The 18924-nt window shown below is 40.8% G+C and overlaps 1 protein-coding gene across 2 annotated transcripts in view; it reads left to right on the top strand.

The window, feature by feature from the left end:
• Window positions 1-18924, top strand: part of LARP4B (La ribonucleoprotein 4B) — a 111977-nt gene that overhangs the window by 48691 nt on the left and 44362 nt on the right. For both annotated transcript variants that reach the window (XM_054726554.1, XM_054726553.1), the window contains 2 exons: window positions 1957-2091; window positions 2876-2935. In XM_054726554.1, the coding sequence (XP_054582529.1) occupies window positions 2011-2091; window positions 2876-2935 (141 nt within the window). In that variant the 5' untranslated portion in view covers window positions 1957-2010. The remainder of the gene's footprint in view (window positions 1-1956; window positions 2092-2875; window positions 2936-18924) is intronic.

The raw sequence follows: 18924 nt of genomic DNA on the forward strand, positions 1-18924 counted from the left end.
TTCTTCTTTATAAGTAGTTTACATTTATATATCTACCTTACAACATTTAAGGGATTTTGTACCTTTCTGATTGATGATACACAATGATAATTGGATGAGACCATCTTTGATCATCAGATTATTTCATTAACAAGGGTTTTGAGCATTAACCATAAACAGGTTATTGAGAATAAGGAGCATCATTATAGAAACTTAACTAGAGGCCCGGTGCACGAAATTCAGGCACGGGGGGGGGGGGTTGTCCTTCAGCTCAGCCTGCACCCTCTCCAATCTGGGACCCCTCGAGCGATGTCCGACTGCCCTATCCCACTGGTGGACATTCCTCTGACTATCCAGGACTGCTGGCTCCCAACTGCTCGCCTGCCTGCCTTCCTGATTGTCCCTAACCGCTTCTGCCTGCCAGCCTGATCACCCCCTAACCACTCCCCTTCCAGCCTGATTGATGTCTAACTACTCCCCTGCCAGCCTGTTTTCCCCCAACTTCCCTCCTCTGCCAGCCTGGTCACCCCTAACTGCCCTCCCCTGCAGGCTTGATCGCCCCCCAACTGCCCTCCCTTGCAGGCCTGTTCCCTCCCAACTGCCCTCCCCTGCTGGCCATCTTGTGGTGGCCATCTTGTGTCCACATGGGGGCAGGATCTTTGACCACACGGGGGCAGCCATCTTGTGTGTTGGAGTGATGGTCAATCTGCATATTACTCTTTTATTAGATAGGATAGAGGCCTGGTGCATGGGTGGGGGCCCGCTGGTTTGCCCCGAAGGGTGTCCTGGATCAGGGTGGGGGTGCCTTGGGATGTGGGGCGGCCTGGGCGAGGGGCCTGTGGTGGTTTGCAGGCTGGCCACGCCCCCCGGCGACCCAAGCAGAGGCCCTGGTATCTGGGATTTATTTATCTTCTACAATTGAAACTTTGTAGCCTGGAGTGGAGCCAAGCCTTCTGCTCGCTCCATGGCGGCAGCCATTTCTGTTGGGATTTATTTATCTCCTATAATTGAAACTTTGTAGCCTTAAGTGAAGGCCAAAGCAGGCCAGGGCTGCAGAAGCCTGGCTTCCTCCATCCCTGGGGAAACCCAAGCCTCCCTCCTGCTCTCTTTGTGGCTGCAGCCATCTTGGTTGGGTTAATTTGCACACTCGCTCCTGATTGGCTGGTGGGCATGGCTTGTGGCTATAGCAGAGTGATGGATAATTTGCATATTTCTCTTTTATTAGATAGGATAAGCTTCATGGTTATCCAGGAGACAAAATAGTTAGCTTTTAGATTTCTTTATCAAGCACTCAGAAGAGTCTGAAAAGATACATGGGTTAAATCAAGGTCTTTATCTTGTTGTAAAGCAGAGTAGCCTGGAATCAGACCTGTGTATCCAGGAATCTTGGGTCTGACACTTACAATACGAAGGCCTAAAAACCATCCCTTCCCAACCAGAGTTACTTTGTAAGATGTGGGAAAATCAGGAGGTGTTATGTGTGAAGTTGAGCTAGTACTTTGTAGCAGAGGCCCCTTTACACTATGGTTCAGAGTGTGAAGGGGTTCCTTTTAACCAATTATTGTTTATTTCTCCTGACAACTGTTCCTGGAAGAAAGGAAATTAATGGGGCTGGTCAAAAACGATATATATAAATTGGGGGGTCATCAAATTCCAAGTTGGAGTTCTATTAATTTTGTAATTTTCTGTTTTAAAAATATGAGTTCTGGGCATGAGTGGGTTTATATGTTTTGACACATAGTTTCTAAGTCTTAAAACATTATCATGGTCACCAAATTATTGTGAAGAAACTTATTTTTTAAAAAAACCCAAGGTATTTCTTGAGTAAGTAAGGTGTAAATTATGGGCAGATTTCTCTAAACTATTTGAACTCCAGAGGGATAAACATATCCTGGAAAATTTGAGGATTTTAAGACTTCAGAATCAGTTATACTCTGTACTTCAAGTTACCAATTTACTGTCTTTGTCATTTTACAGCATCCTACAGTTAACATTAAACTTCTCCCAGTGGAGCCACAAAGTAAACAGCTCATGACTTCTGATCAGGACGCTAAGGTTGTGGCTGAACCGCAGGGCCAGCGAGTCCAGGAAGGGAAAGACAGCGATCATCTGGTGAGTGCATGCCTGAGGCCAGGATGGGCCTGTGCATCTCCCTTTCTTCTGATAACAGATTTTTACATGTAATAAATTTATGGGTAGCTTGGTAGAGGAAACTTAAGTACTAGGAGATAGAGAAAACAAATGGCAACTAGTAGCTCTAGATATTAAAGCCTTGGATTTTAATTTTTTTTTTTAATTATTGATTTTTAGAGAGAGAGAAAGAAATATCAATTTGTTGTTCCACTTATTTATGCATTCATTGTTGATTCCTGACTAAGGATGGAACCCACAACCTTGACATTAACAGGAGGACATTCTAACCGACTTAGCTACCTGGCCAGGCCAAAGCCTTGGATATGAAATCACCAAGAAAACACAGTGATTTATAAATACTTTTATAACATTAAAGCCATTGCAGTGGTATGTAGTTAAAGAATTAATTAGAATTATAACAAATTTTTTATTTTGACTGCTTTTGTTAATTGTAAGATTTGATCATGTCAAGCAGTAATATTTAAAGTTTCTAAATGGCTTTGGGAAAAGTAGTTTTTTAAAAAAATTTTCCCTATTGAAACTACTTTAGTAAAGTAAAGGAATTTTACTTTATTGTGTACAGTCAGAATTTCAACATTTTAAATTTTAAGGCTCCTATATTGCTCTGAATATCTCCCTGAATTTCCTTTGTCATATAAAAATGTGCTTTTCTCATGGGTTTTGTTGTACTCAGTTACTGTGGTTTGAAAATATGTTTCTTCACATTGTAGTGATGGTATGTTTGATGTTTTCAATTTTGCAGATGAATGGTCCCATATCTCAAACCACTTCTCAGACAAGCTCCATCCCAGCTTTGAGTCAGGTAATTTAGTCCTGAGATATATCACGTTAGAGGCTCACAGATATTGCCTTATAACAAATATTTATTGTAAACTAATTAGAAAATGTTGATGTTTCTCAGTGGGGCAGGGGGTACCTAGTGCCTTGTGTGTTAATTTGATGTCTTATATTCACTGATCATCTATCATGTGTATACTAGATTCGTATAGGGGTGGGGGGGTCTCTCAGCCCAGCCTGCACCCTCTCCAATTGGACATCCCTCTTGTAATCTGGGACCGCTTGCTCCTAACTGCTCACCTGCCTGCCTGATCTCCCCTAATTGCCTCTGCCTGCCTGCCTGCCTGATTGCCTCTAACTGCCCTCCCCTGCTGGCTTGATCTTGCCCCCATCTGCTCTCCCCTGCTGGCTTGATCTTGCCCCCATCTGCTCTCCCCTGCTAGCCTGATCTCACCCCAACTGCCCTCCTCTGCCGTCCTGATCTTGCCCCCAACAGCTCTCTTCTGCTGGCCTGATCTTGCCCTCAACTGCTCTCCCCTGCCTGCCTGATTGCCCCTAACTGCCCTCCCCTGCCTGCCTGACCTCACCCCCAACTGCCCTCCCCTGCCTGCCTGATATCACCCCAAACTGCCCTCCCCTGCCGGCCTGATCTCGCCCCCAATGGCCCTCCCCTGCCGGCCTGATCTCGCCCCAAACTGCCTTAAAACCCCTCCTCAGCCCCCACCTTAGGTTCTGCCTTTGCAGTTCACTCAGATTAGGTTCTGATTGGTCGGTTTCAATGCCAGTCAGTGTCAAAAGCTCCGCCTTCTAGGCAGCCATTGGCTCCTCACAGTTCACCCAGATTTGGTTCTGATTGGTTGGTTTCTATGCTACTCAGCATCTCCTGGCCTATCCCCCAGCCTAATCAGAGTGGCGGGGCTGATCAGCAGCCCCTGTGGAGGCCCGGAGAGAAAGAGAGGCACGCTGCTGGCCAGGCCCAGACAGAAAGAGAGAGGCAAGGGCTGATCTACAGCTGCCACGGAGGCTATGGATCAGACCTTGCTTCTCTCTCCAGGCTTCTCTCTGGGCCTGATCCACGGCCCCCTCAGCAGTCAGTGCTGGGTTGTCGCACCCGCAGCGGCAGCAGTCAGTGCTGGGTCGCCACAGCAACCCAGCACTGACTGCAGGACTGACTTCCAGTGTTTGGTCGAGCCTTCGGTCATTATGGTCACTGCCTTTTTATATATACTAGAGGCCCGGTGAATGAAATTTGTGCATGTGGGGAAGGGATGAGGTGAGGCTGAGGGGACTGGGCGCCGCCATCTTGTGGCTGTGAGTGCTGCCATCTTGTGAGGGCATGGCAGTCAATTAGCATATTCCCTCTTTATTGACTAAGCGCTGCCATCTTGTGAGGGTGTGACGGTCAATTAGTATATTCCCTCTTTATTAGATAGGATTGGTAATTAACTTTATGTATTGATATCCTGTACTTTTCAAAGCAAACAAGTCATAGTAAGCTTTCAGTATAAGAAAATTAGTTCAGAAAAAATATTCCTATGAGAAATGTTCAAAATTTTACTGCCTATGTTTTTTTTCCTAGGATTTTTATGGTTTTGAGTCTAACCTTTAAGTCTTTAATCCGTTTTGAGTTTATTCTTGCGTATGGTGTGAAAAGGTAGTCTAGTTTCATTTTTCTTGCACATATCTGTCCAATTTTTTCAACACCATTTATTGACTAGACTATCTTTAGTCCACTGTATGTTTTTGCCTCCTTTGTCAAATATTAATCTTCTATATATATAAAAAGCTAATATGCAAAATGTCCCCTTGGGAGTTCGATCACTCACTATGATGTGCGCTGACCACCAGGGGGCAGTGTGGAACGAAGGAAGACCCCGGTCGGCAGCTGGGGAAGGAAGGCCCTGGCTGGCAGCCAGAAGGTCCTGATCAGCCCTGATCGTTGGCCAGGCCTAGGGACCCTACCCATGCACGATTTTTGTGCACTGGGTCTCTAGTTAACTGTAACAGCATGGGCTTATTTCTGGGATCTCTACAGGCAGTCCTTGGGTTAAGTGGGTCTTGACATACATTGTTTCGTGGTTACGTCGCCATCTCACATTGATTTATTAAAAAAAATTCCGTCATTTTGACGTATGTACATGTGTTTTATGTTTTTTATTATTTATTTACCACAAGAAAAGGTCAGGAATTGTTACCTCTCTTTTAAATTTTTTTTACTGTTTTCACTTCATTACTGCTGTGTATGTGCTCCATGTGAGTGATGTAGGTGCTTATGTAGGTGGGTTCCGACTTACAGTGAAAATTGCATTATGTCGCGCCATAGGAAGGGATCTCCGACGTAACCCGAGGACCTACTGTATTCTGTTCCATTGATATCTTCCTCTCTGTCTCTCTCTTTTTGGTTAATCTTCACTCCAGGATATTTTCCCATTGATTTTTTTAGAGAGAGTGGAAGGAAGGGGGAATGACATAGAGAGAGAGAAACATCAATGTGAGAGACACATCAATTGGTTGTCTCTTGAATGTGCTCAGTCCGGAGATACATACCCTTAACTGGAATCAAACTCAGGACCTTTCAGTCTGCAGACCGATGCTCTATCCACTGAGCCAAACTGGCTAAGGCTCTGTATGTCTCTTTTTATGCCAGTACCATGCTGTTTAGATTACTATGGCCTTGTAGTATAGTTTGATATTAGGTAGCGTGATTCCTCCAACTTTGTTCTTTCTCAAGATCACTGTTGCTATTCAGTGTCTTTTGTGGTTCCATAGAAATTTTTTAAACATTTGTTCTAGTTCTGTGACTAAGTGAAATAAACCAGTTAGAGAAAGACAAGTACCATATGATTTCACTCATATGTGGAATTAAATGAACAAACTGAACTACCAAGCAGAGACAGACTAATAGAGAGCAGGCAGACAGCTCTATTAGGGTGGTGGGGTAGTGGAGGGATTGAGCAAAAAAAGAAAAAAGAGAGAGAACTCATGGACATAGTCAACATTGTGGTGATAGTGGGGCATGGAGGGGTGTGGAGAGGGTAGCTGGAGGTGGAAAAGGCATAGAGGGGACAAAGGGTGATGGGGAAAGAAAAAGAAAATTGGTTCACATTTTAGCTATGATTAATGAAAGAGTATGGAAATGGACAGCTATTGGTTTTTAAATCCTGCTTTATACCATTTGGGTCTGCATATGTCAGGTGCATTTGGAGATATACCAGATTTAGCTTGTTAATCTTGTATGTGATCTTATAAATCTTACACAAAATTGAAAAAGTGAATCTTTTTTAAAAGTAAAAATTTAAAAGTAATCTCACAAAATTTATGGTAAACCTCCTAATATTCCCCCCATATAAGCAGTTCATGTAAGAAATTAGAGGGGATTGAATTATTTATCTTCTTTTAATAAGGAAGGCTTTTTAAAAAAAAGACCCTTCCAAACAATTATATTTCATTTTTTTTTTTTCATATTGTATTTTACATTGATTTTTTAACAATAAATTTTATAGCCTTGGCCCAGTGGGTCATTTGGTTGGAGTGTTGTCCCATACACCAACAGATTGTGGGTCTGATTCCCTGTCAGGGCATATACCTGTGATTTGTGTTTGATATCTGGTCAGGGTATGTATAGGAGGCAACCGATCTACAGTATGTTTCTCTCATTGATGTGTTGCTCTCTTTCTCTCTGTCTCCCTCTCTCTGTCCTTCCCCCCCTCCCCTTCCTCTTTCTCTAAAAATCAATAAAACATGTCCTCCGGCTACGATTTAATAAAAATGAAATTTATAATAGCTTTAGTAACTTAAAATCCAAATATAAGACCTCTGGTAGTCTAAGAGGGAAATGACACGGAAATCATAGAGAGTTTTAAAACAACAAAAAGAATTTTTTTAAAAGAACAAATCTTCCTCTGGTTGATTTGCAGTCTAATATAATGTTTAAATGTCTTTAAAACCTGTTGCTGGCTATGAAACTAGCTTTTGGATTCTGTGGGGGTTTTTGGTCTGTTTTGTTTCTGTAAATTACTTTGTGGGTAAGAATTGAGTTAAGACCTATCTAAAAAAGAATTCAATATTTCATTTCTGTGGAGAAATAACTTGCAATTAGTACTACCTACACATAATTTTTTTGTTATTTTTAAGTGTTAATGGCTGCCCTAACTGGTTTGGCTCAGTGTGTCGGCCTGCAGACTGAAGGGTCCTGGGTTTGATTATAGTCAAGGGCATATGCCTGGGTTGCAGGGTCCATCCCCAGTAGGGGGCATGCAGGAGGCTGCTGATCATTGATGTTTCTATCTCTCTTTCCCTCTCCCTTCCACTCTGAAGTCAATAAAAATGTATTTTTTTTAAAAAAAGAGTTAATGGCCTGTAACAGAATATCATGTGACTAGTTCTTTGTCTAGCCCTGCTACTCAGTACCCCTAGCATCCCTTGTGCAGATCACATCTCTGACACTGGGTTTTGTAAATTGGGGATATACTATTTACCAGTTTTGCAGGGTGGTGCACACTTCAGGTTTTCATAGGATCATTAAATACTTGAGCTGGAAGTTACCATAAGAGACCATCTTGACTCGCATTGCATGTGTGTCCTTTAAAACTTAATTTATAAACTTAAACATCTTCACAGAAAAAAAAAAATCTTATTAGAGACTACACCTATTTTTAAAGAACGGTACAATGAATAGATACATATTTCACCTCACTTTTTCCCATATAGTATGAGTTCATCTATATATTCCCTTGTACTTGTCGTGCAGTGTTTTCTTTTAAAATTACTATACTTTAATTTTAAGGAAGGAACTTTTAAAAAATATATATATTTTATTAATTTTTTACAGAGAGGAAGAGAGAGGGATAGAGAGTTAGAAACATCGATGAGAGAGAAACATCGATCAGTTGCCTCCTGCACACTCCCTACTGGGTATGTACCCACAACCAAGGTACATGCCCTTGACCAGAATTGAACCTGGGACCCTTGAGTCCACAGGCCAACGCTCTATACACTGAGCCAAACCAGTTAGGGCGGAAGGAACTTTTTTTGTGGTTAATCCTCACCCGAGGATATTTTTCTCATTGATTTTTATTATCCTTCCCCCTCCCCCCACCCCAGTGGGTTTGGTTTTTTTTTTAATGTCGATAAGCCATCATTTCTTTAGCCATTTGGTTTTTGGGGAGGGGGGAGGGCATTTGCATTGTTCATTTTTTCCTATCATTATCAGTGGCGTTGCTCTGACCATTTTTTCTAACTGACACTGCTTATGCCACACTGAGTGTGTAGACATCTTACTTGGTGTTGTGGCTCTGAGTGTTGATGCTCAGTAGTCTGCAGTTATGATTGACAGTGAGTATGCTTAGCAGTTTGATTTAGGAACCATCTCTTTAAGGTTTAGTCTTTCCCCCAGTTGGACACAGTGTGAGTTAAAGGAGAATTGCCATAATGATGACCAAATAAAAGTCTGACTAATTCAGGAGCAGATTTGCATTTATCCAGTCAAAATATCAATCATATTTATCATACATCCCTCTGTTCCCTATCCCCCAAAATTTTTGAGTAGTAGCTACAAGCCTAGCCAACCAGTGAGCACCAAAAAGTGATCCTATCTGGAGGAACTGAGACCTGGAGAGGATTAAGTAATTTCCCTAAGATTACTCAACTAAAACATGGCAGAACCAGGGTTTGAAACCAGGCATCCTGGCTTCAGAATCCAAACTCTCAAGATGAGATACTTCCTCATTGGCATACTCTCTGCATTTAAAAGCAGAAACAACAAGTGGAAAATAGTACCAAAAACAAAACCCAGCTCTTGTCAGCCATTTGGCAACTCTTTGCATCGTCTCTGAGCAGATAAAATTAATTTGGAATAAACCTGGAGGATTTTAGGTGGGGAATAGTGTGACATATATGAATATTATTTTGTTCTCATTATATTAACAGAATGGATTTTAGTGAGTCAAGAATGCAAGCAAAGAAACCATATAAAAAAAGCTATTAAGCAATGAAGGTGAGAAATTATGGTGGCTTAGACTTGGAGTAAATGGATTGGAAAATTTATTTTGGAGGTAGCTTCAATCACACAATTCTGTGGATTGGATGATGTAGATGTTGAGGTGAGGAAAAGATAAATCAAGGGTAGCTGAGCAATTGGTTTCATTTATTTTAGGGTGGAAAAAACTGGAGAAGTAAAGGTTTGTGGAAGGAAAATCCACCTGGCAGAAATTCAAGTGAGCAGTGAAGTGGGCAGGTGGGGCTGGTTGGACCTCAGTAGAGAAGTTATAGCCTGAAATATAAATTTGAAATAAATAAGTAGACGTTTTACTATATTTCCTATATAGAAAAGACTATTAAAACTACTATTCTAAAAAACAAAACAAAACAAAAACTACTATTCTGTATGTCTTGTTACTTTGTTTCATCTTTTCATCCCCTCTACAAGGACACTTTAAAAAAAGTGTTATGTATTTACTTCTTTTTAAAAAAATATATATTTTATTGATTTTTTACAGAGAAGAATAGAGAGTTAGAAACATCGATGAGAAAGAAACATCAATCAGCTGCCTCCTGTACACCCTCCACTGGGGGTGTGCCCGCAACCAATGTACATGCCCTTGACCGGAATTGAACCCGGGACCCTTGAGTCCGCAGGCCAACACTATCCACTGAGCCAAACCAGCTGGGGCTGTATTTACTTCTTTAAATAAAGCTTCAACATGTTTCTCTAACGGGCACCATTCTAATTTTGTGCCTAGTATTGTTATTTCTGAACTCCAACAGTGTTATTTCTTTCAGAAAATTAGATATAACTATAAATACCTATAAATTTTAAAGATCAAATTTTTATTATTATTTCCCTTTGGAGACTATACAAGGTAACTTCTTTGGTTGTCATCATTTCTTGAAATATAGTTCAGAGAATGTTGAAACACTAGAAAAATAAGAGGTTGGAAATTCTCTGGCTGGTATATTAATTTTAGTTACTTTTTAATTGAGTTTGTGAGAATAAGAAGAAGAATATGAAAAATTTTGTTGCTATTCTGAGTCATTGGGTTCCATGTGTTTGGGTTTTAGTGCATGGAACAGGGGCTGTTGTAATTAGGATTTTGGATTTGAGTGGCGGGGACATGTGACTGTTGTGCAAAGGGCTATTTTTGGTGTCTGGGTGTCGGCTTCTTGTCAGAAACCATAGAGAATTAGTGTGAGGTGCACTTGGAGCTTAGACAGTGCCGACAGGCATTGTGATGTGTTTGTACTTTTTAACATGGGTTGTTGCTTCAGCAAAGAATTAAGTGGTGACAATGACAATGAAAAAACTGGCCTGTTACAAAAATCTGTGGAGGAGAAGGACCCGGAGAACAAGATAAGTAAAACTTTATCTGTATTATTTGATACACTGGAAGGTGAAGAGCTGCACAATGTTGAATATGGAGCCAGCAGGGCAGCTGCTGGGACTGATATATGGCCAAGGATGTTTGTGAGGTCTGGGCACAAATGGGCGCACAGATCAAGGCCATCGGTTAACTCTATTTCCTCTTTAATGTATAAGTTCCTAGCTAGGTATAAAAATTTGGATGAGACTGACAAGAATTCAGGTACTGCTGCTGTTGAGCAGGCCTGTGAGAGTGTCTGTGAGACTCTGTGTGTGGACATTGACAGCACACGGAGTTTCTCTGTAGGTATTGGCTCTGAAGAGGACGAGTGTCTTTCACATGTCCCGGGGCCTTCTGACCAGGGCATGCAGGAAGGAGCCCTTGTAAATAACCGTCTGTACCATCACTCTGTCACGTGTAAAAATGCTGTAGTAGAAAAAGAAATCACGGTAAATGTTCACATCAGTTGTGGTAATGAGAAAAATGCTTTAGGTGTGTCTGGTAGGGAGACCGAGGGTGCAAACCCCATTTGTGTGGATCACAAACAATGCTGGAATTCAAGAGAGAGCAAGTTTTACAGTATCTGTGTTGTAGATCCTGGAAGCTTGGACAGTGACGACGAGCCATGTGTGCACAGGTGTGGAACAGCTGCCACAGAAGAGAGCCCCTCAGCTGTCACTTTTGAGGGGGTTTGCATAGGGGCCTGGCCACCAGATAACACTGCTGGAGGTCCAGAGGACTTAGAGGCACCGCAGGAAGAACTATACCCATGTGGCCTGCTAGGTCCAAGTGAAGTGAAGGAAGTCTCTAATGAAAAAACTGAACCTAGTCTCCAAGTTTTGACTGACAGCGACCTATCTTGTAAAAGAAACACTGGTGACATGCAGGCTCAGTCTTTAAGGGCAAACACTTACACTGGGTTCCCTACAGATTACACAGAAAGTGATGCATTACATAATGTTGGCATAATACCTGAATCAAATACTAACATAGACACTGACTCACTAGAATACATGTGTGCCATCCCTGAAGAAGGAGAGAGCCATAGTTCAGTACTATTAAGTCCGATGGGTGACTCGGGTGTTGATCTAATTGAACAAAGTGGTGAAACCGAGGCTGTAAAAGCTAATGTAGATCAGAGTTTAAACTCTGAAAAGGGAGGAGGAAAGAACTTTATAAAATTTCTAAAAGACAGTGATTGTTCCAATTTAGATGTTAACAAATTGGACAGATCAAAAAGATGTATCACTTCAGCGAGCTTTGGAAATGAGTGTCTTCTTGTTCATGCTAATTTCCAAGGAGCAGCCCCTAAAAGAAGTGATGACCCCAGATCTGAATACCTGGGGCCAGCAATGACAGAGGGGCAATACAGTGGTGATTGCAGCCTGGGAACTGGGAGCATCCAGCTTGCGAGCAAAGGAGAATTGGCTTTGCAACCTGAAAATAGTTCGTCTTATCAAGATGAGGATGAAATGAGCATTTTTGAAGATGAAGGTCATGATAAGAGGGCTTTTGAAAGATCTTTGAGTCAGGAAGATCTGTGTGCAGATACTGGGGCCATCATAGCCCAGGCCCAAATCTGTGATTTAACTCATGCAATGCGGGCAAAAAACGTGGAGAGCTTATGTCAAAGAACAGATACGCAGGATCTCAGGAGTTTGCAGGAAGTGCCCCAGCAGGATGAGTCTCCCGGTGGACCCAGGTGTGTTCAAAGTAACTTGATGTCCTCTGCATTTATTTTCACCTGCACTGAAGAAGAAAAAAGTGAAACAGGCCAGAATCATAAAGCAGAAGATGAACTGTGTGTGAAGAGTTCAGTGAGTGGCCCTCACAGACTAGAAAATGCCGAAAAACAATCACTAAAGGCTAATCACAGAGAGACAAGTAAAAATGACATAGAAAATTTCAAGTTAGACTCTAAAACAATCTTTCATTGGGAAACAAATACAGAAAAATGCCAGACAGTACCTGGTCAGGATGTATTAGCTTGTGCTAGTTCTAGTATAACAAAAGCCCCTGATTTTGAAATAAATCAAATAGAAAAATGTGATGAAACCTGCAGAGTGAATGACAGCAAACACAAAGATCTTCATCTTGTACCACCTGTGAGTTCAGGTGTGCAGGTGGCAGAAGCACAGGAGACCTGCTCTTTTAACTGTGGTGGAGATCCAAGACGGGAGCAGGTTTCCTGCACATCCACTGGCGTCTCTGATACCTTAGACACTGCGGTGGCAGGACACAAAACGGAACTGATAGGGGAAGAAGGACTTTCCTGGGAGAAAGACAGTGACTCCAATGGCAGCTATTGCAGAGGTCCATGTGGGACAAGCAGACTTGCACACCACTTCACACAAAGAAATGCCAGAGCCACAGTTAAAGAGCCTGCTTTAAACGATGAAGTGAGTTTTGTGGGAAGTTCAAGGGTGAATTTTGGAGAAATAGAGTTATGTGACACTCTTGATGAGTATTCCTGTTTGGCTGGTGTGGATCCTTCCCGAGTGGACAAACACATAGCTGTTCCTCACGACGTGCTGCAGGCAGTTCCTGTCATCACAGGTGGCAGCAAAGAAATGGTAATACCAAGTAGTGAGGACCATGTTTTATTACTCTCAGAAGACACTATAAATACATCTGAAAACCCCTCAAAAGAGGATTTGCAGAGCTTCCCAGAGGAATTGTATTTGAATGAACTTTCCTATTATCCAGTGGGAGGGTTCGCAGGTCAAATGTTTTCTGAAAGCCTTGCAGGTGGTGGTTGTCGATATCCCGTGGGCTGTCTGTGGACTAACACAGTTGTGAAAGGTGAACTAGAGGATGAACAAATACTTATGGGGGACCTGCACAGTCAGCCACAAGACTTCAAGATCACTCCCTTTTGGATGGAAAAGCTCCATTATCAGCTACCAGTTGCAGAAGATGGTGTTATTTGGGGATGGCAGAATAGTAGTGCGCAGTTAGTAAGTGTTTTTATCAGTTTTTATTGTGCTGTGATAAATGAATCTTTCATTTTGATTGCTCTTAAGTTGAAATTTACAAAGGTTTATTCTAAATAATGGGCAGTTGTTTGAATCTTTATGTAAAGCTATGAGTTATGTAGCATTGATTTAACCATTTCCAAATTGGTGACTATGAATTCACTTTATTGTTTGGTGTATTTTAGCCAAAGTGTTTGTCAACTCTTGTTAGCACTAAACCTGTACTGCTCAGGTGGTCAGATTCAGCTTTGTGCAGACCATCTTATGTTTGTGGACTTCTTATGCATGTGCTCGTGCAGGCTGACATGCTAGTCCTGACTTTCTTATCACCAGCTTGCTGGAGCAGAACAAGCATTTGACCCATTGGATGTTTAAAGTCCTTTCTAAAAGGTTACTTACACTTGTAGTGTGTACATGAATTAAATCTGTGCTTTCCGCTTCATTGTATGGTAACCGTCTAAGACAGGTAAGATTTGCTGCTTTTAACTCACTGAAATTTTGCTGTCTCCTTTCTGTCAGAAACATCTGCAGAGCTTTTCAGACCACAGTGCTCAAGTCCTACTCATTTGGAAGAACCTTCGCAGATGATTCTGCAATGGGCAGCTAATTTGGGCATCTTTCTAGAAATTCTGTAATAAATGCAAATATTCCACAAACAGGAAAGTTAGTCTTCTCTTAAAGCAGTCCTTTTGGACATGTATGATTGAAAGGGCATACTTTTAATAGTGAAATTTTTGTTGCATTAGGCAAGAAAAATGGTAATAGTAAGGAGATAGATGTAGAGTAAATGCTAATTAATGCCTATTATATGAAAATAAGTAAGTAGAAATTCTATAACTTAGGGAATCATCCATTAACTTCCTTCCTTTCCATGCCCACATTTGGGAGTTTTACCAGAGTTACGTTAAAGTTAATCAGTTTTGTTTCTTAAATTATTGTAAAGGCAAACACTATAAAATTAGGCCTTTTAATCATATGCATGCAATTGACTGCTAATTTCAGTGCTTGGTGCAATAATGTAGAGTGCACATGGGTTCTGTTGCTGTCCAGCTCTTCTGCCTCTAAGTGAGATACATGTGTACTGTTTTGAATTAGCTTTTCAATTATGAGATAGGTCCAAACAGCATTCTAATTTGACATACTATGTTTAGGATAGTGCTTTGTTTTTCACAACTCTAGTTTTCACAGTATTTGTACAGGTATCTTTTTTTTTATAGTAATCTTATAAATAGCAGCTGTTACTCCATGTTACAGATCAAGAACCAGAAGTATGAGACTTCATGACTAAAGCCAGTGAATTGTTCTGAATTATTAAACTTACTTAGGGACAAATCCAGGAAGTTTGTGCTAACTTGAAATAAGAAATGTGTAAGTGTATCTCTTCCCCCCTTATCTTAACTGTTGTATTTTCTTCACCTGCCTTTCCCTTCCTCTGATATTAGTTACTCTAGTTTCTACTTAGTAACTTGTCAGTGGGACCATTCTATCTCATGTTGTGAAAAACACAAATTGATGAATTGCTGGAGGTAAATTTTTTTAAATGGTGCATTGTGTTTGGGGCAGGTAGAAGAGTTTTTTTGTTTTTTTAAAAAATATATTTTTATTGATTTCAGAGAGGGAGGGAGAGAGAGAAAGAAACATCAATGATGAGAATAATTGATTGGCTGCCTCCTGCATGCCCCCAACATGCAACCTAGGTATGTGCCCCAGAGTGGAATCAAACCTGGGACCCTTCAGTCTGCAGGCCAGTACTCTATCCACTGAGCCAAACCAGCTAGGGCAAGAGTTTCTTTTAAAAAAAAAAAAAATACATATATATATATATATATTTATATATATATATATTTTATTGATTTCAGAGAGGAAGGAAGAGGGAGGGAGAGAAACAACAATGATGAGAGAGAATCATTGATCAGCTGCCTCCTGCATGCCCCCAACTGGGGACTGAGCCAGCAACCACAACCTGGGCATGTGTCCTGACCAGGAATGGAACAATGACCTCCTGGTTCATAGGTCGACAATCAACCACTGAGTCACACCAGCTGAGCAGAAGAATTTCTTTAGAGCGTCAGAATTTGGGGCTGCTGTACTCTTCAAAGAGTAATATTGGTCATTTATGCAATATTGATTCAGAACTTTCTTTAATTGTCACTTGAGGATATGTTGGTTGATTTTTAGAGAGAGAGGAAGGGGGTGGAGGAGAGACAGAGAAAAAGAGAGAGAGAGAGAAACATCAGTGTGAGAGAGAAACAGTGAATGGTTGCCTCTCATATGCGCTTCTAACAGGGATCGAACCACAGCCTAGATACGTGCTCAGACCAAGAATCAAACTTGCAACCTTTTGGTGTACTGGATGGCGTTCCAAACAACTAAGCCACCCAGCCGGGGCAAAATGTGTTTTTTAAGGTCACTTCATTTCTGGTTCTAATGATCATTGCTTAGTTATGATTTTCAGTGGAAAAATAAAGACTTGGGTGGCCAAGCAGGCCGAGTTGTTGATAATCAGTTGGAAGTTCCATCTATATATATAAAAAGCCAGCAACCAGAATGCCGGAATGACTGGTCTTTACCACACCCACTGCGGCCAGCAATCTGCCTGATCAGGGGGTGGGGCCGGCCCAGCAGGCCAACCTCCCTTGGCCCCTCCCCCTAGCCGGCCCCGCCCCTGATAGGCCTCTCCTACCCCAATAGGGGGTGGTGCTTACAAGAAGTTAATGAACTCTTGATAAATGTTGTTTTTGCTGACATTAGAGCACTTTTTCTTACTACCATCATTTTCGGGGGGGTGGGGTAATTTCATAACCTCTTTCTTATTTCTGAAATGGAGGCAGTGATTACTACTACCTGACAGGTTTGTCATGATTAAATACAGGTAAGTACATAGAATATTCTGGCACCTAGCCAACTCTCCAGTGTTAGTTGTCATGCCATTAGGACTTAGTTATGTCTCCCGTTTTTTACCCTTGTCACATCTCAGAGTATCTTTTTAATACTGCTTAATTGCTTTAAATCATGAAGTCCCTAATAATTGATTTGGATTTGAGTATCTGCTACTTACGAAGTAGTAAATTGCATAAAGGTAAAAACATAGAGAAGCCATTTGTTGATGGTAGCCATTTCTGACAGGTGTGAGGTGATACCTCATTATCGCTTTAATTTGTATCTCTGATGATCAGTGACTTTGAGCGTTTTTTCATGTCTCTTGGCCATCTGTATTTTCACTTTGGAGAAATGTCTATTCAGGTCCTTTGCTCATTTTTTTTTTATTGGATTGTTTGTCTTCCTTTTGTTAAGTTATATGAGTTCCTTATATATTTTTGGATATACCAGATATATCATTTCCTTTATCAGATATATCATTGCCAAATATGTTCTCTCATACAATGGACTCCCTTTTCATTTTGTTGATGGTTTCTTTTGCCATGCAGAAGCTTTTTATTTTGATGTAGTCCCATTTGTTTATTTTCTCCTTTGTGTCCCTTTTAGGAGATGTATCGACAAACATATTGCTACGAGAAATGTCCAAGCTTTTACTGCCTATGTTTTCTTCTAGGATTTTTATAGTTTCACAACTTACATTTAAGTCTTTTATGCATTTTGAGTTTATTCTTGTATATGGTATAAGTTGGTGGTCTAGCTTCATTTTTTTGCATGCATCTGTCCAATTTTCCCAACACCATTTATTGAGGAGACTGTCTTTTCTCCATTGTATGTTCTTGGCTCCTTTGTCAAATATTAATTAAGCATAATGGTTTGAGTTGATTTCTAGATTCTCTGTTCTATTTCATTGATCTATATGCCTGTTCTTGTGCCAGTATCAAGTTGTTTTGAGTACAGTGGCTTTGTAGTATAACATGATATCTGGTATTGTGATCCCTCCAACTTTGTTCTTCTTTCTCAAGATTGCTGTGGCTCTTCATTTTTGTGGGTTTTTAAAAATGTTGTTATTGATTTCAGAGAGGAAGGGGAGAAAGGGAGAGATAGAAGCATCAGTGATGAGAATAATTGATCGGCTGCCTCCTAAATGCCCCCTACTTGGGATCGGGCCCACAACTCGGGCATGTGCCCTTGACCAGAATCAAACCGGGACCCTTCAATCTGCAGGCTGACACTCTATCCACTGAGCCAAACCAGCTCGGGTATTCGTGGTCTTTTTTCGTTCCATATAAATTTTTGGAGTGTTTGTTCTAGACCTGTGAAATATGCCATTGGTATTTTAATAGGGATTGTGTTGACCTTTTGGGTAGTATGGACATTTTGATGTTGTTGATTCTAGCAATCCATGAACATGGTATATTCTTCCACTTTATATTTTCCTCTACCTCTTTTTTTCAATGTCCTCTAGTTTTCCAAGTGAAGCTCTTTTACATCCTTGGTTAAGTTTATTCCTAAGTATCTTAATTTTTTGTTGCAATGGTAAATGGGATTTTTTTTTTTTAGTTTCTCTTTATGAGAGTTCATTATTGGTGTATAAAAATGCCATCGATTTCTGGGTGTTAATTTTGCTGGCAAGGATGTAGAGAAAAGGAAACCCTAGTACACTGCTGATGGGAATGCAGACTGGTGCAGCCATTATGGAAAACAGTATGGAATTTCCTCAAAAAATAAAAAATGGAACTTCCATTTGACCCAGTCATCCCACTTCTAAGAATATATACTAAGAAATCAGACACACCCATCAGAAAGGATATACAGTATGTACCCCTATGTTCATAGCAGCGCAATTTACATAGTTAAGATCTGGAAACAGCCCAAATGCCCATCAGTAGATGAGTGGATAAAAAAGCTGTGGTACATTTACACCATGGAATACTATGCAGCAGTAAAAACAGAAGAATCTCTTACCCTTTGAGATAGCATGGAGGAACCTGGGAGAGTATTATGCTAAGCGAAATAAGCCAGTCAGAGAAAAACAAGTATCACATGATCTCACTCATATATGGAATCTAGTGAACAGAATAAACTGGTGAACAAAATAGATCTAGTGACATAGAAGCATGGAACAGACTGTGAGATCTCAGGGAAGGCTGAGGTTGGGTGGGTAGGGAGAGATCAACCAAAGAATTTGTATGCATATATGCATAACCCATGGACACAGACAGTAAGGTGGTGAAGGCCTGGAGAGTGGGGGCGGGCTAGAAGGAGTCAATTGGGGGAAATGGGAGACATATGTAATACTTTCTACAATAAAGATTTTTTTAAAAAGAGTTGCTAAGATTAAAAAAAATAAACAACACATAGTGAAGCCATCAAGAGTACTAATGTTGCTAAGGGTGTGAAAGTGCTCACAAAACAACAATCCAAGGCAATTGAATAGTTAGCAAAACCATTGTTGATTGGATCAGCAAAAAGCAGTTAGCTGGTGAGAGCATTTCGGAGGCAGTGCTATATGAAAAATTCATATAAGGCTAGTAGGGGGTGGTTCCAAAAATTTAAGAAGTATTTATTTATAGATTAAACAGTACATTAGAAATGTACTGTATATAAGAAAGGTTAAAATGGAATCATTTTGGGGGGAGGGTCTGGAATGGATTAATTCAATTTACATTATTTCTAATGGGAAAGAAATGATTCAGTTTTCGAACAAATCACTTCTTGAACAGCCTTCCATAACCAGTTTGGTTCGAGAACCGAGGTTCCAATATAATTAGAAATAGTGGTTTACACAAGTGTTAGGGAAA

The sequence above is a fragment of the Eptesicus fuscus genome, chromosome 2 (genome assembly GCF_027574615.1).
Source record: "Eptesicus fuscus isolate TK198812 chromosome 2, DD_ASM_mEF_20220401, whole genome shotgun sequence".
Classification (NCBI taxonomy): Eukaryota; Metazoa; Chordata; class Mammalia; order Chiroptera; family Vespertilionidae; genus Eptesicus; species Eptesicus fuscus.